At 43.0% G+C, this 25,132-nt stretch overlaps 1 protein-coding gene across 6 annotated transcripts in view; it reads left to right on the top strand.

Moving 5' to 3' along the window:
• The first annotated feature begins 1,434 nt into the window (after positions 1-1,434).
• The window catches only part of Atp8b4 (ATPase, class I, type 8B, member 4), a 179,697-nt gene continuing 155,999 nt past the window's right edge, over positions 1,435-25,132 (top strand). For 3 of the 6 annotated variants that reach the window (XM_006499500.3, XM_006499498.4, XM_006499499.4), the window contains exons 1-3: positions 10,493-10,623; positions 12,660-12,724; positions 21,418-21,476. In XM_006499500.3, the coding sequence (XP_006499563.1) occupies positions 12,694-12,724; positions 21,418-21,476 (90 nt within the window). In that variant the 5' untranslated portion in view covers positions 10,493-10,623; positions 12,660-12,693. Of the gene's footprint in view, positions 1,459-2,001; positions 2,221-2,256; positions 2,494-10,492; positions 10,624-12,659; positions 12,725-21,417; positions 21,477-25,132 lie in introns of those variants that run through there. The other 3 variants (XM_006499495.1, NM_001359975.1, NM_001080944.3) reach the window with 3 other exon arrangements.

Genomic DNA, 25,132 nt, shown 5'->3' with positions numbered 1-25,132 from the left:
CTGTGGTATACAAAGGACAACCATGGGTCTTTTTTTCTAGGTGTCTGAGTTGTGGAATGTGTAAGAGGGAGGGATCATGATTTTTGTCTATCTGGCTTGCCGTAAAAGCCAGGGAGCCCAGGATGATGCTATTAAAGGATGGTGGAGTTGAAGCACTAGGGTATCACAAGGGACCAGCTTGCTCTGGTTGTTCAGACAGGATTAAGCATGCTTGGTTCCAGCGCTTAGCTGGCAACTCTGATGCAACTTCTGGGAACATTCTCCAATGACTTCAAGCATGTTAGAAAGGAACTACACCCTTCTTTAAGAAAAACAAAACAAAACAGAACACTAGGTTTGAAGACACTGCACATTTCACAACCAGAACCTGGAGGAGTTAAGCTGGAGCCGACTTGGAAGCCTCCTCCCCGGGGACCAGCTCTTGTATCTAAAGATGCTGCACAGGCTGCCAAGGGAGAGAAGCAATTAATAGTCCCACCTGACTTATAAAGCCTAGGGGCCACAACAGTGACCAGCATGGCAGAAAGAGCCAGTGGTGCAATGGTGACCCTTACATCTTGGGCATAAACAATAGCAATCTAATTGGACTTAAGAACCTCAGTAGGAGGTAATTCAGCCTGGTACTGGAAACCAGTGTAAACCTGTGGCTAGTGAGGTCACAGACCCCAGAGGAGAACCTGCTGCTACCATTTCCCCAAACCAGCATCATTCCTAAGTGCATTCTAAAACTTTAACCTTACACACACAGATAAGTGTAGCTTCCATCTCCCATCAAAACACTTCTTTTTGCAGTAGATGGACATCATCACAGAAATCCACAGCTGGTCAAAATGCAGAGAACTGAATGTGGGGTGCCCGACCTCACTTGAGACATCTATAGTACAACCATCACACCTAAGACTCTGGGAACATCTCAAAAGAGGGGATGAAAAAATCGATAGAGCCGGAGGACCAGGACATATATATGCTGCGAGGCTGTGTCATTTATACACGACAGGGGAGCTGTACCCACGAAATCTTGACAGTATGGCTGCCTAAACAAGACCCACGCAACGACAACAGCAGCTGACATGTCAATGTGGAGGGGAAAAAATCTCACCGTACCCTGCCCCTAGATAAAGAGCTACAGACAATTAATGGCTGATGAGAGATGAAGACTCTATCTGCTCCAGGGACCTGCTCCCTGATAGCTTATCTAATCCCAGGTGGTCAGTCCTAAACACAAACACATATGAGCAACACTGAATAGACTCAGCAGGTTGTATTTAAACACACATACCACACACACCAATGATAATCGATAATAATTAAGGAAGAAGAGATCACGAACTTGAGAAGGAGGGGGGGGCGTAGGAGGAGCTGAAGAGGAAGGAAAGGGCTGGGTGAAATGATGTAATACAGTACCCACGTGCGCAAGTCACAAAAATATGTGCAGAAAAGAGAGCCGCAAACTACCAGGTATGCTGGCACACACACTTTTAATCCCTGCACCCAGGAAGCAGAGGCAGGTGGATCTCTGGGAGCTGGAGGTCAGCCTGGTTTGTATAGCAAGTTCCAGGCTAGCTAGGGGCTATCTGGTGGTGGTGGTGGGGAAAGCATCACAAACTGAAATATTTTGTTTTCATTTAATCCCACTCAATGAACTGGAATCCCTCAAAAACTGATCCCAAACTGAAAAATTAAAAATCTATTTCCCATGAAATCGACGAAAGGGTTAACCCTGGCATCCTCTGCTTTGACATTAAGTAAGGATGTTGGGAAAGAAGTGTTGCATTGAGCACTAAAGGCTGCTTGTGCCTGCTTAGCTTTCATTCCTGAGAGAGCCCAGTTCCCTCTGTGATGTCTCCCCATTGCCGATCGTTTAATCTCTGGGAAAACAGGTGGCATCTCCAAAGATGCTTGCTTATCCTTCTCAGTCCAGGACAGCTAGAAGGTTGGCAAGTAGGTGCTGTAGCCAGCTGGCTTTTCTTGTGTTGATCACCTCTACCTTGATTTCCACAGAAGAAGCCATCCTCCGGGAACACTCTCTTGGGAGTCCCCTTTTGTTCAGCCTGGCTGTGGTAGCAGGTTACAGTAGGAGGAGATGCTCCTCAGGGCTCTCAGACTCTTTCCAAGGAGTGCCTGCCCCTCCTCCGGCTGGGGAAGCTGCTTTCTTGATGTGACAGCATCCTTTCCTGAGGACTGTTGATTCTGGTTGCCACCCAGCAACTTCCGGTTGTGGTAAGTGGTCAAGGGTATGTGTGCGTTCGTGTGTATGTGTGTGTGTGTGAGCACGCTCGCACCAGCGTTTTGCTTTTTTTTTTTTTTTTTTTCTGGGAGTAGAACTTTTCTAGGATGGCCCCCTAGAGAGTCATTTTGTTTTTTTGTAGTTACTGGAGCTTCCAGTCCAGCGCTGCTTTTGCGTGGGTGTGCTTACCCAGTGGATACTTGTTCGGTCTAGCTGCCTTGCTGGGAAACCCCGTTTCTCAGGGCGAAAGTTAGGTCCAGGTTGAGGTGAGTTGGTGGGACCATTCCCCGGCGAAGGAGACAGACCATGTGGTGTTTGCTCGGGACTTGATGACATTTTCTTTCTTTCAAATTCCTCTTTTGGTTTGCCGTTTCTATCTGTATGGTTGGGCTTTCGTAAATATGTATTGTTTGCTTTGTCCTAAAAATAATTTTGGGGGAAATCAGTTGAGGATAGGAGATAGGACATTTTCTTTTCATTGTGTTTGAGATTCAGGTTTTTATTCTGTGAATCTCACGTGTCAAGTGCTGGATGGGAGCCTAGTAAAGGGCACCTTGGTTTTAGAGTGTTGGGTAGCAGGTTTCTTCTGCACAGCCCGGGGTCTCCTTTATTGTGTGGTTAATTCATGCTTCAGATGTACGGTTCGCACTGGCCTGTGTTTCTGAGGCTCGAGGGATACATTTTCAGTGCTAAGGTTTGTTTGAGGAGAAAATTTGATCCTTCGGCTGTTTTGTACAAAGACATGAGAGAGTTTCAGGTCTCAGGTTAATGACAATCTGCTTGAGGAAGAAACTGGTGAGAAATGCTATTTGGGGATTGAAATGTTTTGAGAAAAGGATGAGGAAATAGAGAGATTCATGTGGGGTACACATGCCTACGCCTACAAACCGGCCCTTCTCTCTGATGTGGCTACAAGCAAACTGGAGATGAAAACTCAGGGAGATTTTGCTTGGGCTTATTTACTAACGCATTTCGTATTGTTTGATATTGTATAAATGAATCTTTAAAAATAGACCAAGTGATATTTTCTAACCTTTGGGAGATTGTGTGTGAGTGTGTGCTTGTACACAGGAGTGTTTTGTTCATGCACAATCAAACACGTTTTCATTAGTAGACAATACTTGAAATAAAACATCTTTTTCTTTTAACCTCCCTCCCCACCCTCCACTCTTGAGACAGAATCTTCCTGTGTAGCCTCAGGTGGCCTGGAACTTGCTGTGGACCAAGCTGGCCTTGAACTCACAGAAATTCACCTGCCCTGCCCAGTGCTTAGGCCACCCTCCCTCCCTTTCTCCCTCCCTCCCTCCTCCTCTTCCTCCCTCTCCCCCTCCCTCCCTCCCTCCCTCTCTCCTTCCCTTCCACTCTCCCTCCCTCCCTTTTCTCCTCTAGTCTCAGCTTCTGAAATCAAATGTACCTTCCAGACACTCCAGTGTAACACGTTGCTTCTGTTTAAGGGTGTCTCCTGGAAGGCTAGCAGAGAGAACAGCAGCTTCGTAGTTATGGTAAATATTTTACATGTCGGTAAATACATTTGTAAGTGAGTATTAGACATTCTGAGGGCTCTGCTTTTCCAGAAACACGTTTCTTCCTTACTCTGGGCCCCTTCCCTTTCCCCGATTTACTCTCTAGACTGCGGTTTCCTGAGGTCTCTCCTGTGCCACGCCCTTCCCGAACCGGTCTTTTAAGGGTGAATCCTCCCTTCACTCTGTCATTGCTCTTGAACCGGCTCATTCTCCTCAGCTCCTGGTCTTTCTTTCCTCTGGTTCTTCCATTCACCCCCGGGGCTTCAGCTCTTGCTCATACGCCTACCGTTCCACGCCTACACATTTGTCCATTCTATTTGGCTTTGAAGATGGTGGAGAGGCTAATGTAATCAGATTGGATTTATCACCGTCCTTTTCTGTTTCTGTTTCTGCCATTCCATGTCCTCCTCTTCCTTGACTGCTGCCATCATAGTCAATGTCATCTCCATTCCCCTAGTGTTCAGGGGCCTAGTCGTCACCTGGGCCCTCTTGGTTCTGACCCCAACATAAGGATCACACAGACGACAGTGGCGAGTTAGCCACAGAGACACTGCATGTAACTCTGCTTTATGAGTGCCGTTGTCCTCAAGACTCTTTCCGTGTGCCCTGTGCTGTGACAGTAATCTTTCAAGCACTTGGGCATGGGCTGGACAGGTGAAGACGCAGGTTCAGTTTCCAGCACCCACAGGACAGTTTACAACCATCTGACATTCCAGTTCCAGGGACTCTCATCCCCTTTTCTGGCCTCCATAGATATCAGGCAGGAACGGGTGCACATGCATACATGCATGGAAATACTCACACACAAAATTAAAAAAATATACTAAAAATGAATAAAAATGTAGACAGCAGACTGGCACAGGGAGACTGAGAGAACAATGGCAGTGGGCGAGGTGAGCGGAGTTTAATCAGTCAGCTCATATAGATCTTCCCTGTCTCTCTTACTGGCAGGGTTAACCACAGGTTCTCGACCATGCAATACTGTGTCATTTCATCTATAAACTGGGGACAATGATGGCTCCTTCTTTAGAGTTCTGGTGAAGACTGAATGAGATAACACAAGCTGAGGGTTCAGCCTTGGATCCAGTGTGTGTGTGTGTGTGTGTGTGTGTGTGTGTGATATCACAAAGCGGTCTGCTTATATTATATTAAGCGTGTAGCCATTACCAAACCATAAGATGGTAAATCCTCTCTCCCTCCTGTTGTTCACCTCCTGCCAGTGTTCTCTCCCCGCCCGCCCACCAGCTTCTGCTTCCCTTTCGTTCCTCTCCTGTCCTGTCCTGTCTTGCTGCCTTTCTCTGCACAGCTTTCCTGCGTCTCCTCTCTCTTCCACACAAGCCTCCCTGCCTCTGTCATCTTCCTTCCTCTTATTGGTTCCCTATTTGGAGTTCGTCTCCCCACATTTGATCCTGCTAACCCCTAACCCCTGTTCTCCTTCCTCCATTTTTGAACTCGGCCTGTCAGCACGGGCTGGTCAGGAGAGACAAGGATGGATTCCTTTTGAAGCTCACAGACTGGGGAAAGAAGAGGTGGACACACAGACGGATCTTGGGAATAGTGAATACAGAGATGGTGGAGATGAAAAATAGAGATAAATATTATATAAGAGAATAACTTACTGTTGAGACATGGTGATTAGACAGTTACTTACACATTTGACTGCGCTAGACATCACTTCACACACACACACACACACACACACACACACACACACACACACAGAGGAGAGCACAAAGGGTTCACTTCTGTGTTTGTACACTGTGTGACATCTATGTGCACCACGATTGTGGATAGCTGCCACTGAAACCGAATGTGATGGATACATCACCTATACCTTCCGCCCTCTCTCACACTCAGCTGAACTCACGCAGGGCAGAAGCCTGGTTTTTCCCTTTCTCTTTCTGGTTTCATTTCCCATGGTTAAGATTCATTAGAATCGCCCTTGTTCAGAGCGTTAGAGGCTCCAAGGGCCTGCCCTTGAACTTGGCAGATAAGGTAGACTACAGCTTGATGGCCAGGTCTCCATGTCCATGGGAAACAGGATTAATGAGAGCTTTGCTTCTCAGCTCTGGGAGCCTGGGGGCCGAGGGAAACGACGATCGAGAAAGAACAGGCATCTCCCTAGCCTTCCAACTTCAGGCCTCAACGCTTTGGGTCTCAAGGTTCACCCAAGCACACATCTGGGAAGCAACCAACCTAAGGAGCAATAGGAAGAGAACCTAGGGAACAAGTAGTGGAGACTGAGAGATGTGTAAGAAGAGGGGAGGGGAGGGGGGTGTAAGGAGGAGAGGGTGAGCTAGAGAGGAGGAAGTGGGAGGGGCACTCATCTTTGGAGAGCCCTGCCTGTTAACAATGCAATAGCTGGAGGAAGCCATTACGTGTTATCGAATCAGATTGAATCTTCAGAACCCAGGCTGCTCAAAGCAACATCTGTTTCTTTAGCTCACCTAGGTTGGTCAGTACCAAGGCTTAGAGAGACTCACCTTAGGTTCAATAGTCAGGAACTCTCTATACAGGATTAAACTTCCCCTCTATACAGGAGGGAAAGCAGGAGTTCCAGACATCAGAGGACAAGCTTCTAATCACCCCTGCTTCCAGGTCCTGAGCAGCTTGGCAGTCCTATGGCCAGAAAAGACCTTTTTGTCTTGTGGACTTTGGACAGCACTTTAATAGAACACCAGAAACAGATATATCTTTCTGAGGCAGACAAACACTAGTTCAGGACATGTATGACACATAGTAAGAATGACAGTTTATTAGCGTAAAAACGTGTAAAACAAGAGGGTCAGATGTTCACTTCAGCACGCCGGTGTGTTCTTTCCCCGAAGGCTTCTGTGGGAAAGCAATTTATTACCAGCAGGTTGCTTGGTGAGTGTGGAATTGGAGCAGGGGGAATTGCCTGTAATAACCTAATTGCTGAATAGACTCTAATCATTAGAGGGAATTTCCAGTTTAATCCTTAGCTTAAGGCACAGAGTCACCCATGCCCAGCTGTGACCACTTTCGTCCTGAGGAGAGACCTCCTTGCCAAATAGCTATATGGGCAAGGGTCCTTTTTCCACCCAGCTGCGTTCCTAGATGTCTTGTTTAGTTATTATTTCAGCCATGAACTATTTATTTTCTCTGTATCAGTTGGCATCCTCCTTTGATTTTTTGTTTGTCTGTTTTTGCATTTATTTATTTGTTTGTTTGTTTGTTTGTTTTTCCTAGACAGGGTTTCTCTGTGTAGCCTTGGCTGTCCTGGAACTCACTCTGTAGACCAGGCTGGCCTTGAACTCAGAAATCCACCTGCCTCTGCCTCCCAACTACTGGGATTAAAGGCGTGCTCCATCACTGCCCAGTTTATGTATGTATGTATGTATGTATGTATGTATGTATGTATGTATGTATGTATGTATTTTTAAAGGAAGGTTATTTTTGTGAGTTTTTTTTTTTAGGTTTTCAAAACCTAAACTTGAAATGGAAAACCGAGATGGGGGGGAGGGTGAGGGGGAAAGGGTTAGAGGCACAGCTTAGTGTAAAACAACCAACCAGCCAACCATGTGTGTCAAGGAAAGAAAATCCTTTTTGACACATAATTGTGTTTTTTTTTTAAAGATTTATTTTATTATTTTATGTAAATACACTGTAGCTGTCTTCACACACTCCAGAAGAGGGAGTCAGATCTTGTTACGGATGGTTGTGAGCCACCATGTGGTTGCTGGGATTTGAACTCTGGACCTTTGGAAGAACAGTCGGGTGCTCTTACCCACTGAGCCATCTCACCAGCCCAATTGTGTTTTTTTAATGTACTTATTTAATTTTAAATGAATATATACACACATATGTGTGTGTACATGTTAACTTTCTTCTGTATTTTCACACTCCCCTTTCATTCACCCATATATGAGTGTGTGTGTTTGCATACCTATATTTACCTGCTGATATCAGTCTTCTATGATCTCTCTCTTATTTATGTATTTGAATTATCTGTCTATATCAGTCTTCTATCTACCTTTGTATGTCGATTAATCATCTATATATCATCTATTTAAAGATCATCTCCTTGTCTATTGATAGCTATTGGGGTATTTATTTGTATCAATCTCTCTATCTGCCATCTATTTATCTATCATATTTATGCTATTAGAACTTTTACAGGAGGGAACCACTGATCTTTGCATGAGGTGAAGCCAAGGGTAAGATATGATTTATCCTATAGTAAAAGACATTTTACCATTTTATATGATTTGGGGTAGTTTTAAAAAGGGTATTTTGGAGAGTTGAACATGCAAGACTGAAAATGCCCAGACCTGGCTCAATGGCTTGCTGGATAAAGCACTTGCTGTGTAGCAGAGACCATGAGTATGGAGGCTCAGAGCTTGCAGAAAGCCTGGTGTGGTAGCATGCATTGGTAATACCAGTGTTCCTATGGGAAGGCAGGAAGTGACGGCAGTAGACTCTCTGAAAGTGTGTATGCTAGGTAGTCTGGTTTATGCAGTAGTGGATAAGAGATCCTGTGTCATTCAAGATGGAAGGCCAGCTCTAACATTAGAGGTTGCCTTCTGACATCCACATGTGCACCGTGGTACACTCTCACACTCATGTGTCTGAACACACACACACACACACACACACACATTTAAAAAAGCATGAGGGTATTTCATCTCTTTTGATGGCCCGGTCCTCCTATATACCGCTATCTCCTATCTCCTAAACACCCTAACCCAGGCGAGGAAGAGCATCAAAGGATGAGCACATTTTGGTGAGGAATAGGAAGAGTATTTATAGGAATTATTATATAGTATTAAAGGGAGTTTCATTTTCTTCAAGTTTGACTGACGTCTGCTGCACTGGCTGCAGTCTTCCATAGACTACGCCTGCTTGGGCAGTGTTCCAAGGGAAGGATTGGATTGGTGGAGATGGGCTTAAACGTGGATTCTTTCTGGCTTTGTTATAATTCTGTTTTAGAGATTAAAGCCCTCAAGTCAGGAACGACTGAGGAAAAAGTTTCTAGAAATCATTCGGTAGTTTAATTCCCACAGCAAGGGTGATGTCACATTCTGAGTTATGGAGCAGAGAGTATTTTTATAAAAGTAAAAATGCTTAGAGTTGAAATGGATATATTCACTATCTTCAAGATAAACGACTCGGAGACACTTTGGAAGGAGACAGTGAGAAGCTGAGAGTGAAAGTAGAAGGCTGTCAGGGAATGAAGAAAGTGCGTTCCTTTAAGCCTCATCTATGGGCAATCTTGCAAGTGAGAAGAACTTTCAGGAAGATGTAAAATAAGAGAAGAGGAAAGCTGTCCACATGCATGTGGTCCACGTGCTCTGCAGTCCACAGATGCTTTTAGCTCCATCCTTAACAATGGTTATCAGTTAGCACCACTCTCTCAGCATCTAATGAACCAGTAAAACAGAACCTGTCAGATTAGTCCCCAGGGACAATTCTCTTGTCTTAACAAGTTGGCTTAGACACCTTGATTAGTCGTTTTCTTCTGGCCAGATGGGGCACCAGATGTCATCCTCACGTTCTGTGTTCTCCCTCCTGACGCCATCCAACGTCTGCTCTGGCTCCTTTTGGTACCTGCCTCATGAAACAAAGAAGTAATTATGAAAAGGCTGTATGTGGTGGAAATATCTGTAATCCTAGCAACCAGGAAGCTGAGGCAGGGGGATTGCTGTGAGTTTGAGGCTAGTCTAGGATATATGGCAAGTGACAGACCTTCAGATCCTGTATCAAAACAGACAGACAGACAAACAAACAAACAAATAAACCAGAAAAAAAGTCCTGTGGGTGAGGACTGATTTGCCTATGTATTTTTTCAGAGGAAAGACTAACATAAAGAAATTTCTTTGTATTCTAAAAGCATTCTTTGATTGCTTCTGGGGTAGAGATAGTCGTTGACTTTAGCTGTGTACCCATCAGTGAGACCACCAGGCTGAAACAGATAGTTCCAAACCCATGGCTACACAAGTGCTCCTGGCTAAAATCAGAGAGTCTCCAAACAAAAAGAGGCATGACTGTGGGATTCAGGAGGGGAGCATGGTAGGAGTGAGCAGGAGATAGGGAAGGCTGTGGTGACCAAATGCACTACTTATGTGCTTATAATTGTCAAAGAACAAATTTAACTGACAAGAACACTCCTCCTGACAATCTCCTTTTAGCTGGAGGGCCCGAGGTTCTCCTCTAAGTTCTGGCTACTCTTCCCTTCTTTCCCATGCTCTTCAACTTGCTATGACATCAAATGTGCACTTATCCTGCTTGGTCCTAATCTGCTTTCAGGGTGTTTAGGAGATAGCCATATATGAAGGGACAGGGGCGGGCAAGAGAAATGAAATACTCCCAACCCTCAGGAGCCTCAAACAGATGATAGATCAAAGCCACTCTGGTGCTTGAGCCCTAGAAAGAATAATTGCTAAAAGGGGAGGGCCCTTCAGCATGTGTAGGTCCATGCTCCATTTCTTAGGGAAATAGAAAGCTTCGTTCATTCATGTTCAATAAACACACAGAATAGCACTGTGAGCCAGGCATGTGTCAGATATCAGGAACAAAACCATGGGCCAGATGAGGAGGTTCCCATGCCACTGAAGCTTGGGAAGTAATGAGAAGGCCAATGTAGTCCACAAATACAGTCTAGAGTGCCATCGACTCCGAGAGGAACAGTACCAGGGTTTGTGGGACACATAGGAAGTGGCTTGTGGAGGAAGTGCCATATGAGTTAATATGTGAGTTGAAGAGGGTGGGGCCGTGGTTACATGGCTATACTTATAGGGAAGATGACTCATGAAGGTCCCCAGATGGAAAAGAGTTAAGCTGAGCATTTCTGAAGTGCAGACACGAGGAGTGAACAGAGGATTGTGGAAAGTGAGGGAAGGAGGGAGAAACCAGGTAAGACCCATGAGCAGAAACAAGATGGTAGAGGTCTTAGCTGATGTGTTAAATCTTTCTTTCCTGAGGCTGATGTGAGGACTTCTGGGTTTCTTAGCAGGGTTATGACCTGATGCCATTCCACTTTAACGAGGATGTCTGTAGTTTTGATGTGGACACTGGTCTATAGCTTCCCAGGTCTGGACCAAGACAGGCCTATGAGCATAAGCACAGAGGAAGAATGGTGTGTGGTCAGCTGTAAGGTCCTAGATGATACCCACCGCCTAGGCAGGGATGCGGGCAGAGAGGAGGCTTTGGAGAGATGGTCTGGGCAGTCTTGGAACTGATAGCATGGAAGGTGTACAGGAGGGAACAGGGGGGTTTCTAATGTGTTATAATTACTCCTGATTCTAGTAGCACATGGCAACAATGACCAATCTTTGTGCTTAGACTCATCAGTTTTATTAATCTGGGCACTAGGAACGCCTAGATTCCTACTCTCAGCACCTCTTTTTTTGTCAGGCACCCCCCCCCCCCGGGAGGTAACAGGGAGACAAATGGATGGTTTCTGGCATTTTGGACACCAAGAGATCGGTATTAGAACCTTGGGGATTGATGCACTTCCCTTTAAACATCTTTTTTTTTTGTAACTGCTAAGCCAAACGTACTATTCTTCCCCTTATTTGGTGTCCGTGCGGCTGACCACACGGTACTTCTTTCAGTACACTCCATATGTTCTGCATGTAACTTCTCTGGGCAGGAAGCAGATACATCATTTCTGTTTCTAACCAACAGAATGCCGCCGATTCCATACGCCTGCTTGCTCTGCCACTTGTTTGCAATGCTTCATGTGCTCATTTCCACAGGTTGTGAATGTTGTGTGTAATCTGTTTGTGCATTGGCTCACTTTAGATCTTTGATAGGGTTTATCTCATAAAAAATTAGGCCACACACAGGAAAAAAAAGATAATAATGGTATTATTTTAGTGTGTTGGGTAGCAACTAAGAGAAGAACATATATATAGATAGGTGAGTAGAAAATTTTGGGTTGTGGTGAGTTGCAGCCTGGTTAGCAATTCCCAATTCCTAGTGTTTGTGATAAGTTAGAAAAGTTGATTAAAATTGTTTGCCAAATCCAGTGCACACATATGTGCTTATCAGGGGTTGCCATAAAGCCTTCACTGAGAAGTTCAAAAATTTCACTATGATGTAACATAGTCTGCTAAGAAAAACTGACAATAGACAAGTTAGCAGGGATGAGAAAACACTATGAGTTGTTGGTGACCAGCCAGTAATAATTCTGGATTCCAAGATGAAGACGCAAAGACAGATGCTGAGTCAACAATCCATTTTTGTGGGCTGTTTCACTGAAGCAGAGGGTGCCATATAGCCATTTGATTGGACAGAAATGGTCTGAGCCAACAAAAGATGATGTAGTAGAGGATGCCCACAAAATCTATCTGTCCAGATTCTTCTTGGCTCTCATTTGTGACATTTTCCCCCATTGGGGCATGGAACTGGACGCTTTAAGCAGTGGCATAGGGGGAATCTTAGGACCTATAATCCAAAAATATGTCAGAGAATTTCTTCTTGGACAGTGCTATGCAGCACTATGGTGGGGATGTTTAGGGAGAGCAATTTAGCTTTCATGGCTACATTTGAGGGAAAGGGTCTCTGGGTTCTCTGACCATCCCTAAGGAGGAGGAATTCTCACTTCTGAGACTTCTTTGAGCAGCAGGAAAGAGGAAAGGAAGGAGGTCAGAGGCAAGTGTTGCTTCGAGGCCTTCACTTTGAAGTATGTTTTTTTTCTGAATCCCAATATATTTGTAATACAAACATGCATTTTTTATGGCACAGAATTATTATTATCTGGTTTGATTTAAGTATTTTAATGTAGACTTATTGTTCTTTATTATGTCGCAACTTGTCATCTAAATTTGTGTAGAAAGACCATTGAGGAGGGTTAATATAAAGGTACTGAGCATCTTTCAAATACTAATCTCTCTCTCTCTCTCTCTCTCTCTCTCTCTCTCTCTCTCTCTCTTTCTCTCTCATAGGCTGACACCCATGACGTGGTGAAAACTCAGGGTGATGATGTTCTGCAATAAGAAGAAGCTACTTGGTAAGGCTTGAATTCTTTAGATGACACAAAACAATAGGAACTGTAATCTTATTTTATAATGGACGTTTGATTCATTCCGAAAACACACACACTGATTGGAAGTTAAAAAAGCTTCCACAATTGAGTATACCCGTGTACCTCTTGAGGGCTTATGAAACAAAATTCAGAAGTTTCTAACATCTCACTAAGTTCCTTTGTGTGTTGCTGTGGTTGCTCTCTGGGAATTCCCAGCCACCTTCTGATCTCTGTCAATTTTCTTAACTGTGGCTGCTTCCAACAAGACCTGGTGTTGCAAGCCTTTGTTATGTTAAGACCGTGGTCCAAAATCCAGGTCTAATTCTATCAATATTTGAAACAATTTCTGTGTACACATGAATGTAGACATGGAAAAAATGGGCAAAACTTTATACATTAAAATGAGGATGTGGGGGGAGAAAGAGAGGGTGGCAGGGAGACTAGTGCTTCATTGGGAGGGAAAGCACATCTAGAGTACTGGACTTGGTGAAGGAGGCCTGTACCTGCTGTCTCTCTGTTCTTGTACCTGGGTGGATCCACCAATAGTTTCTTAGTCACCTTTGCAGAATAGCATTCACCATCTCCACCCTCCCAACTGCCAAGCCTTTGTCATTGGTGAGGCAGGCTCATGCTTCAAATCTGACCTCACTGCATCATCTCCCTCTAGCTTTGCTTCCTTATGTGTAAAGCGAGGCTGGGAATGGCACGTACTTAATAGCATTGTTTTGAGGACTCCTGAAATAATGCCTGTGAAATACCCTAATTGTATCGAGATTTTAGCAAGTGCTCAAATCAGCTCTTGTTATTACTGTTATAGCAAACATTAAGTCTCCAGTCATGAATCATGTATAGAAAACAACATAACAGGGGCTAAAGATTGTATTTGTAATTTATAGTATCTAGTCCAGGTATACCAGAAGGATAAATTTGCTGTGAAGCTATAGCAGCCATAGAGGGAATAAAACTTCCAGTAAATTGAATTTTTTGACTCTTTGGGCTGGATGGACACATTTGCATTGGCTTATCAAAGAGAAAAACAAACCCCAACCCTTTAGCACCTGTTTGAATCACCTTACTTGCTTTTCAAACTCTTTTGTGAGGACACACACACACACACACACACACACACACACAATTGTGGGAAGATTTCTTTTTCTGGCTTTAATTCTCTTTACTTATCTATTTAAACGCCAGTTGATCCCAGAAGCCACCAGTCACTGCTGCAACCCAACAGGAGCACTCTGCTTGGGGCACATCTCTCAGTTGTATCAGGCTGTGTCCCCGAGTCAAATCAGAAACTCTGGAGGTTGGGCTCACTGATTTAAAGCTCTACCGCTCACCATCCTTCTCTGTGTTTAGATTAGGTTTCCAACCAACAAGATTTTGTTGAAAGAAAAAAAATTAAGGAAGAGAAAGGCTTAAGTGATTGATTTAGTTTGAGGGAATATTGTGAAAGTACCTCCCTAGAACTCCCCAAACCTAACAATCTCACCGCTTAAATAGATACTTCATGATTGGAGACATTCTTTGGTCTTTGGATGCACTCCAAACTAACGTAAGAATCTCAGCCTATGTTGTCAAGGTTTTACACAGGGTCCCCAGGTTCTCCGTGGTATGTCATTATTTAATGACTTCAGCAGAATACAACTAAGTGTCTGAACAATGTCTTGAAAATCACGTTGGCCAGAGGAAGAACGCACTGTAGGTAACTGACGGACTGTCGTGTTTATTCCATCTGTGTGCACTTGAGGGTCCTAGAAGGACCTCCCACTTCTCCATCTTATGATTGGTCTGAATGGTGTTCCTGCTCCCCTTAGAGCCTAAGGCTGAGTGTTTAAGATCTGCTCACAGACAAACTGGTTAAAAAGAGAGGTCTAACTGTCTTGCTTACTTTTGCTGGCTGGAAGTGAGAGAGAAGGAGTCTGTAAAAGAGCCCAGATTAGGAAGATAGTAACCATGGCCTTCAAGGACTGGCAGCAGGGTTGATGATCGATCATTAGCCAATTTTCACTGGAAATGTTTAGAAAATTACTTCAAGGCCATCTTGGGCGACAGTGATAGCAGCATTTGGATGACTCTCTTTTACCTCTTTTGTTTTTATTTATTAAAAAAAAAGACTTCTTGTATGCATTTTTTCTTGAGAATTTCATACATGCGTATAAAGGACTTTTGAGATAATTTTCTGTTTAAAGGTGCACCCCACACTTCCTAGTTTAATGATCACCACACAAAGGCAATGCTTTGCTGAGAAGTCATAGTTAAGGAAAGGCTCCGAGCTAAAGTGGGCTTTTAGCAGCTGCAGGCCCAGCCCTTGTCTCAGCGCCTTGGCTTACCTTTTCCCACCTGAGGGCTTTTTTGTCTTTTTAATTTTTTTCCCCTAATCTGACTCTCGTTTTATGGGTCCTAAAATCTTATGTACATGAAGTAGCATCTTAATTGTAGTTAAGCAGTCCAGGCAAATAGTGTTCTAGAGGTCCCTCCCCCAGACTGTATTGTGCCTTCAGTGATTGACACTGTGTCTGGATGCTTTGAAGTGTGTCTTCCCACTTCTACTTCCAAGCATAGCCAAAGTATTCTTTTTGAAACTGGGAGTGGATTTAATAAATTATTAGCCTCATCAGATAATTACTTTTTGGGGTTAGGGTGGGATTGGGAACTATACGCTAGCTATCCCTTGTCGAGGTTGAGTGTGCCATAATTTTCACTCATTTCTAGGGCCACTTCTGATCCTTATTTGGTCACCATGGAGAGTGAAACACACACAGGGTGCAGAGATAAGGGCTCTTCCAGCACTGCATTGCTAATCTATTTGTTTGAGGAAAACATCACATATTATTAGTTTTTGCAACTTTGGGGGAGTGAAGATTATTTTATTTTACTTTATTTTTGTTGTTGTTCTTTGTTTTAAACATATATACATATAATTTTTACATATGTACACATGCCACTGTGCATGTGAGAAGGCCGCAGGATATGTATATATACATATATGTATATCTTTATATGTGTGTGTGTATGTGTGCATGTATGTTTGCGTATGCTTGGTGCCTGTGGAGATCAGAAGAGAGCATTAGATCTCCTGGAACTGGAGTTACACATGGCTCTGTTTAGCAATATTACTGCTGTGAATTAAACCCAGGTCCTCTGCGAGAACAGCAAGTGCTCTTAACCACTAGTTATCTTTCCTGCACCAGAGAGTGAAGACTATTTCTGTCATCTACATGGAGTAGGACTTTGAAAGCATTCCCCATTTTTATATTCTGCAGTGGGTTCAGAACCAAGTCTAAGAGAATTCGTCCTCTTCTGTGGTACCTTCTGGAATCACTAAGATACTTCTGTCACCTGCCTCTGTTACTTTTCTCAATGGCCACAAAACATACAAACCTAGTTATCAGCTTGACGTGTGTCATGTGGGTCTTACATTCAGCCAGCAGCATGGCAAAGCAGCTCACTAGCTGTTTTCTAGGATGGCCAATTCCAAGTGCAGGTCACGTAGTGTTCAGCGTAAGTGAAGTTGAGCAAAAACAGCTGGGGTGATTGTTTGAAGAACACCCAGCTCACTTATTCATCTGAATACCCCAAGTACATTCCTTGATTTAGTTGGAGGAGCAGAAAATGAGGGCAAACGTCCTTCTGGGTCGTTTGGGATGTTATCCTATGAGCTGTTATGAAACATCTCTAAAAGCTTCACCCTCATGTTATTTATGTCAAACAATCAGTTCTTTATAAGGCGTTATTAGAAATTAATGTCTGAGTCATGAACTATTTTGCTTTTCACGAGAAGTGTGTTTTTTGGTGGTTGTTATTAGCAGACTGTAAATAAAAATCAATCGTGGGGCTGGTGAGATGTCTCAGTGGGAAACGTGCTTGCAGCACAGGCCTGGTGACCTGAGCTTGGTCCCTGGTACCACATAAACCTATGAACAGAGAGCTGTCTGCACAAAGTTGTCCTGTGGCCATCTCACGTGCACTGTGGCCTGTGTACACAGACACGTGCACATACACACACCATATGCAATAATAAATAAAGCTGAAAAGACCACAGACAATTTGACTGTAGAGCTGGGGGCTCACCTTGAGCAGGCACTTGGGTCATGGCTTTGATTGGCCACCAACTTTGCTTCTGTACCTTCTATACACCACATTGCTATTGAATTTTAAGCTGTTATTATTATTATTATTTCTTTTGCTACACCTTCTTAAGCGATTGGCTTGGAGATGATCTTTTATAGAGATCAGCAAGCCTATTTTTCTGAGTTCTGATTGGAATCTGGTGGGCCTTTTACTTTGAGGACTAACATCTTACTCTGGGCCAGATAAAGTCCTGCGTGATATGGCTGTTTTGGCTGGAATCCTGTAGAGATGGGACACACTCAGGTCTCAAGAGAACAGCATTGGAAAGATGAAAGTGAAAACTAGTTAAGAACAGATCAGGGAGAGAGAGTCAGTCAGTTGGGAGGCAATGCCATACGTGTAGTACAATGGATTTGAGTTCAACTGTAAGCTCCTGCAGTGCAGTGCAAGTCGGCAGAAGCAACTGAAGCCAAAGAATAAGATGGGACCAGAAGATTGGAACAACTGACAGTTAGTTTGAGGTCAAGCAGTAAAATTCAGTGAAAAGCTGAGAGAAGCCAGATCGAATCTGTCCGCTTGGAGAAGAATTGGAGTCAGAACAGTTGAGTGAACCAGCTAGGTAGAGTTCAGGAAGAAAAGATATGCTTATTCAGCAGTAAGCCTCTGCGATGACAATTACATTAGGAGAATAAAAGTTGATTTTTCACGTTGAAAAAAAAAGTCCTGCATGTTTGATCCTTTCCTTTTGTTTATTCGGTTATACTCCCTTCTTGGTTTTCTTTTCTTTTCTTTTCTTTTCTTTTCTTTTCTTTTCTTTTCTTTTCTTTTCTTTTCTTTTCTTTTCTTTTCTCTTCTCTTCTCTTCTCTTCTCTTCTCTTCTCTTCTTTCTTTCTTTCTTTTATAATTTCCTTCATCTTACAGTTTGGATATACATTTAAATCAAGTTTTTTCAATTTTATCTGTTCTAGTTCATTCACTAAATGTATATTCCAGGGGGCTGGAGAGATGGGTCAACACTTGTTGTTCTTGTAGAGGACCTGGATTTGATCCCTCGCTCCCTTGCTCCCACATGGTGGCTCACAACTGTAACTCCAATTCTAGAGGACCTGATGCCATCTTCTGACCTCTGTAAGCTTCTGTGTGAGGATGATACACATAAACTCACATCAGCCACACACACACACACACACACACACACACACACACACACACACACACACACACTCCAGTTCCAGAGCACCCGATGCCCTGTTCCAGCCTTTGCAGGCTTCAGCATGCAGACGGTACACACAAACTCACACTCGTACACACACATACATATAAAAGAGTCAAGATTTTTCCAGGTACTTTATCTTCTTTTCTTTCTCTCTCTCTCTTTTTTCATTGTTCATATTGTCCTGCTTCTGTTTCATTGATACCATGCATTCCTACATATATTTAAGACACTCAGTAGAATTAAAAAGAAAGTTTAACCTATTCTCCCACCTGCCCCAGTATCTTCTTCTCTTCCCCTTGGAACATGCCTTTGAAGTGGTAATACAATTTATCATTCAAACCTGGATCCTTTCTGCTAGTGCTGAAGTTGTACCTGGGACCTTATGCGTACTGGGTGAGCTCTCTACTGTTGGGTTACATTCCAGCTCCAAGCAGAGATATTTTTGAGAACGAAAACAAACATGCAAACATGTTGCATGCAAAACGGCATTGTCGCCCTGTTTATAACACACTCCCAACCCTTGTATCTCTGTCAGGATCTGAGTTTGCCCTTGGCCTCCGTGGGAGGAAAGCTCTTCTAATGTGATTGGCTAGAGTTGCTTCTATTTTTTTTTCTCTAGTCATACCGACTCCTTTCACTTTCTAGTTTATTATCTAAGCTTTCTTCAAAATTAATGGCCTTCTCCCAACAATACTTTTCCTCTTCCACACATATTTTCTGTAACTTCACTGGGACAAGGGAAGGCATCTGCTTTAAGTCTTTTATTAACACATGCTGACCTACTCCCTTTGGAGCCAGAAAAATTTGGTGATTCATTAAAAATTTGGTGTGGGGTGCTTCTGTAAATCCTATATTCCCTGGTGACCAAACTCTTTTTATCACTGAAACCATACCTGGAAACAGGAAACATTCAGGTTTAAATCATTGCATGTCAGAGAAGACACTCCCAGCGGGAATTCTTACAGGGTATTTGTGTCTAGCTTCCTCTTCCAGGATAGGACTGCCCTGTTGTATACCATAGCAACATATAGAAGAAAGCTAATTTTTGCAAAGATAATTGAGGCCTAGTGTAGCCAAGCTAAGGGCAGAGACCTGTAAAGATTTAGAGTCAAAGCCAGAATGTTTTAGAGTTTAATGAAAAGATACCAAAATCTTCTGCCAGAATCAATTCATGAAAACTTAGTTGGTAAAGACAATAATCACCAAAAAATTGTAGACACAATGATTAAGACTCAAGCCCAAGGACTTAGAAGCAAATGGAGGGCTTCCTGGATCTAATCAGGTCTTATGGTGTGTGGGCAACATCTGATTGTTTAGGGAGAGCTGGTGGGAATCTATTAGAATACAACTATAGAAGACATATATGGCTCAGCCAGTGAAGGTGGCCTGAGTTTGAATCCTGGACCCATGTAGAGGTAGGAGGCGAGAGTACACAGAAGTGTCCTTGGACCTCCATACTCAGGCTGTGGCAATGCAGATGTCTCCCCATACCATACGGTCACATGCAGAATATTAACCAGATTGAAAACATTTTAGAATGTGGCTATCTATAATTCTAGGTGGATAACTCCTTGGTTTGTAGGGTTAAGGTTGTGGTGTTGGAATAAGTACAGTTTGGCGCTCTTGGATGTGGACCACACAAATGTGGACTCTGAAGATGACAGTTCCCTGGTTGTGTATCATCTAAGCCAGGGCCAATTAAAATTTAAATGAGTATGTATAATTTTTGACTTGGAGCTGAAGCCTCTAAGTCTCCTGTAGTGTGTTGATGGCCCAGGTCAACTTTTGCCGTTTGTAAAGAGCCCTTTGTACACCCTCACAATACTACTACTTTTTTTTTTGGAAAGAAGTGTTTTCTTTTTTCCTTTTTCTCTTCCTCCCCCCTCTTTTTTTTTTTTTTTTTTTGTGTTAAGGTAGCATTGCACAAATGAATCACCTCAATATTTTAAGCCTCACTCTCCAAGTACTACTTTGGCTTTTGTCTTTTTTTGTTTGTTGTGGGACAATTGAGAAAATGAAATGGCCAAGCCTTTAGAGCCAGGAGTGAAGTTTCTCTTAGGTGATTGGTTGCTTGTAAAGCTGCTTCCCAGTGACAAGAAGGCACACTCAGGGGTTGTGAACTGATCCCATCAGTCCAGTCTTGCTCTTTATCAGCAGCTAGAAGACGCAGGCTGGACGGCAGGAACAACTACACAAACTTGACTTTCCAGGCAAGAAGAGAACCATACAGGTGGATGTTAGATGAACAGTGCACCTCACAAGTGACTTAGTTAGTCATATCTATATGACTTTATTTGGCTATGCTGTATTTTGTGGTTTTGTGTGTGTGTGTTGAAAGTAATTTTCAAGGTATGTTGGCTTTTAGTGAATCTTTCTCTTCTAGAAATGACATGACTCCTTAAGAGAAAGGGTTATAGACTTCGATTTTTAAAAACCTTCTTTTAATAAACCAGAAACTTCCACTTCAAAGGGTCTTTGTGGAGCTGAATTGATGTACACTAGAGAAATAAAATGTTTTGTTTTATGGATTTTATTAAAGAGGAAATGCAAAATATTGTAGCTTCTCATTTTGAGATAAAAATGTGTGTGTGCATTCTTAGGTGTTTGTATGTGTGGTATGTGTGCATTCTTTTGTGTACGGGTGTGCAAGCACATGCATTCATGTATATGTGCATTCTTGTGTGTTTGTATAGTATGTTTGCATTCTTTTGTGTGTGTGCAAGCATGTGTACTCATGTGTGTCTGTATGTGTGTGTGACCATTCTTGTGTGTAAATGCAAGCACACAATGCCACAGTACCCATGTAGTGGTCAAAGGGCAATGTCCTTTTGTTTTCGCCCTGTTTGAGGCAGGCTTGCTGTGATTTTTCTCTGCATACACCAGGCTAGCCAGGCTGAGAGCTTCCATGGATTCCCTTGTCCCCGCCTCCATCTCCCTGCAGGGGTTTTGAGATTGTAGAGACCTGTGTGGTGCATCCAGCTTTCACATGGGTTTGGGTCACTCAGGTCCTCCTGATTTTTTTCCAAGACAGAGTTTCTCTGTATAGTCCTGGCTGTCCTGGAACTCACTTTGTAGACCAGGCTGGCCTCGAACTCAGAAATCCACTTGCCTCTGCCTCCTGTGTGCTGGGATTAAAGGTGTGCGCCACCACACCCGGCTCCCTCCTGATTTTAAAAGTCCTGTTACCCAGGGAAACATTTCCCCAGACCCATTTAGAACTTTCTAACTGGTTTGCAACATTCAGGTTGAACAGAAACCTACGCCCTCCAATTCAAAAGAGAAGAACTCAACAGAAACCAAAGTGACTCTAGTTATGTCACTTTTACAAGTTATACCTGTTTCTATGGGTTTAACATTAAAATTCATACCTTATTTTTCTTTCTTTTAGAAGTGGAGCGGGTGGTGAAAGCCAATGACCGTGACTACAATGAGAAGTTCCAGTATGCGGTGAGTACACAGCACAGCATGTCGGGGGCAGCCTTGTTCAGGGCCAGCAGTGGGATTCCTGCCTTCAGAGAGCCTTACAGCAATGAAAAGCTTTCCTTGTTGGCCCATCTTACAGGTGCTGGCTGTACTGTGTGCTTGCACACATATTTCTCCTCTGCTTTAACAACTCCGTGTGCAGGGGAAGGTGATAAAATACATTCTTTCTCAAGAACTTATGCTTAGCTCATTTTGATGTCCACTTAGGTAGTAGAATGTGCTGGAAAAGCCTGAGCATAGGCTATGAAAGTATTGGTCGATGAGAAAGTGAGAGTCAAGGCTGAGGATCGATGGGATGAGTTTGAGGATTTTCTTGAAGCAATTTTTGGGAAATGTGGAAAACATATGCGGGATGAGATTCCTAAGTGCTGAATGACTGAGTTTATGAAGCAAATAGTGAGATCCATTAGTTCAAGTGTTCAAGTGTTCACGGAGGCGTTGCCTGTGGAGGGAGGGTTTTGGTCAAGGAACACTAGTATTTCATTTCTATTGGCAGATCATTGGCAGAGTATTTAAATGCACCAGCACTGCAGTTTGGTGCTGTGGCACACTTAGCAGAGGTCCCCAACAGCTCTTCTTTTATCCTGTGTGGTAGTCATATAGATCTGTAATCTAAATTTGACTCTCTGTGTAGGTTTCCACACACAGAATCTGGAACTTGTTTCTATGACTGCTTTCTTTCTGTGAAAGAATGTACTGAGGCTCTGACTTTATTCATCAGTTTTGTAAGTGGAATCAAAGCAGCTTTGCCTTGGGGAAGGATCCCTCTTTCAAGATGATGGCTATGCTTCTTAGAAAGGAAGGGCAGGGTGACCTCAGGCGATGAATGTCACTCTGTGCAGTGACATATGGACACCAGCAGACTTAACCCTGTACCCTCACATCCCTGCTTTAGGTAATCCTGTATCTGTAGAGGATAGCTCCTTAAAGCCTTGACCATAAGATCCCAGTCTGCTTGTCTGTCTATCTGTCTGTCTGTCTGTGTAGGTCAGAGGACAGCTTGTGAGAACTTGCTCTCTCTTTCCACCTTGTGGTTCTCTGGGTAGAACTCAAGTTGTTAGGCCTTGTGGCAGGTACCTTTATCTACTGAACTATCCAGCCAGGCCATAGGTATATATTTTTAGATTTCGGGGAAAATCTGTAAATATATATATATATATATATATATATATATATATATATATATATATATATATATATGGATAACTATGTATTTAAGTACCTACCTACACTCAATTATTTCAATGTATAACAAGTACTTTTACTCCATGAGTATAAGCAAAATCTTATTTTATAAGATTATACAGCTTTCTTCTCTGGTATTTTTTCTGTAACCTATGAGGTATTTCAATCATAATTATATGGAAGATAACATTACCCTCTTGAGCCTACCACCCAGGCAGAGTAAGCATTAACAATTTGCCATACATGTTTGAGGTCTGTCCTTTAAAACCAATAGTATATTAATGATGTAGAAATGATATGAACAAAGCTACAAATGTGTGGCTATGTTTTTTGTTGGTTTCCTGCTAGCACCAAGGTGTTATAACGGTAACCTGGGGCCTGAGCAGAGTCTACATGGCTGCCCTGTTTTGGACTGAACATGTATCAAGAAGCAAAATCCATTAAGCCCTCAGAGCTAAGGACAACAGAAGCTTAGAGTGAGAAGCTGCCAGTGTGGGTTATAGAGATTCATTTCTAGTGGGCAGTGGACAAGCTCAGAGGGACTTGAGGTGTCTGGCCTTTACTGGCCTCTCTAGCAGAATGTGAGCTGTAGCTCTCTCAGTCTCATTAGGGCTAATTAAAGGCAATGACCTCATAGAGCTACTGTGAGGACTAAGGCATGAAAGGACACAGTGACTGTTCGTCTCTGTACATGTAGGATTTGAACCTATGACTTTTTACTAACTGGAATACCCTTTTAGCTAGGCAACTCCCTTAGGTGTTTGCCCAGTCTTACCCAGCTTTAATGGAAGTGGATTTGGAGGATCCCAGGAAAAAAGAACATATTTATTGGAGTGATATTCCCACCAAAACACTGAGAAGAAAACAGAGTAAACTCAGTCCTCTTATGGGAAAGATGATAGGAGAAATAAGAGTTCTCAAATGTGGTGGAAAGAGCACTTGAGGCTAAGACGGGAACTAGTGTGAACCTTTTCTCCCAGGACTAGCTTGTGAGCTGATTGGTTCCTCTGAGAATCATGTATTTCATCTACATATTGTGAGGAATTTTCTGTTAGGGTTGCTTACTTAAGGATTAAATTAGATCACTTCAACAAAATATTCGATAATAGGAACAATTCTATCACAGTGTTTCTCAACCTTCCTAATGCTGGGACCCTTTAATATGGTTCCTCATGCTGTGGTGACACCCAGTTCTGAAATTATTTTCATTACTACTTCATAACTGTAATTTTGCTACTGTTATGAATTGTAAATATCTGCATTTTCTAATGGTTTTGGGCGACCAACATCAAAGAGTCGTTCAACCCCCCAAAGGGGTCTTGACCCACAGGGTGAGGGCTGCTGATCTATCGGATGCTTCTTGTGGGCCAGCCTTAGTTATAGATTTTTCTCTTAAACCTAATGGAGCTGTGGACGGGTTCCACAGTGAGTTTGGGAGTTCCTGTAGGGCAGTGATGCTATCACAGTGGTGCTAAGAAAACACGGAGAAACTCATTAGGCCTGTGAAGCACTCACAGTAGATATCATGTTCCCTGATGTAAGACCGTGAGATGCCTTAAGTCTCATGACAAACCGTGAACACGATGCAGTTGTGGAGAAGGGAGGGTGTCACACGACAAGAGCTCAGTGGCTGTGGTAGTGGAGTTTCCTCCTTGGATGAGCCAATTTGAAAGAATGCCAACCCAGTGAGGTACTTGCCAGCTTCCTGTTCTGTGCAAGGCATCAGCAAAGGCAGGACATTTTCCATCAGCCTCCCTGTGGATCGTGATAGACACTCAGTGGATAGTGAAGGCAAGGATGGTAGCCATGACTGCTTAACACTCACGGTGCTTCCCAACTAAAGGCTGTGGACCTGCACATATTACTAAACTACCATACTCACACATGTGATCTCCTGACAGCAAGTACTTTCGTCGTCTTGTTTTATGTGAGAAGACATCGAGGTACGGAATAGTCCATGTCAGTGACCTTCTCAAACGTACATAGAACAAATCTGTTGGTACTGCTGTGAGGTGATTAGCATATATTTCAGTCTTCCAGAGCATCCACTCAGATGAAGGAAATGGAGCAGTGTCTACTAACCCATCGCAACCAAGAAATTTGATGGTGGGAAGGCTGAGACTGCATAAGGCTGGTTTCCACAGTCTATGATTTTGTGTATGATTAATATGTCTTTCTTTTGAAAAGTCCTAGAAAACAAACAAACAAACAGAAAAACAAGTGTAATAAAACAAAACAAAAATCAACCTCTCTCCCCAACCAAACTTGCCCATTCTCCACCTCCTCCCTTCCTGTCATGGACCCCGTGGAAACTGGTGATTTGTTTTTATTTTATTTTATTAAAAAGTAAGGCTAACTATTTCATTTTTATTTCAATTCAGGCTCTGATAATGTTAATGTTGGCAAGTTAAAAACTTGTTTTTGGAAGGTGCTGG

The sequence above is a fragment of the Mus musculus genome, chromosome 2 (assembly GCF_000001635.26).
Source record: "Mus musculus strain C57BL/6J chromosome 2, GRCm38.p6 C57BL/6J".
Lineage (NCBI taxonomy): Eukaryota > Metazoa > Chordata > Mammalia > Rodentia > Muridae > Mus > Mus musculus.
The sequence above is the reverse complement of the archived record's forward strand: the minus strand, read 5'-3'. Positions and strand labels throughout refer to the sequence as shown.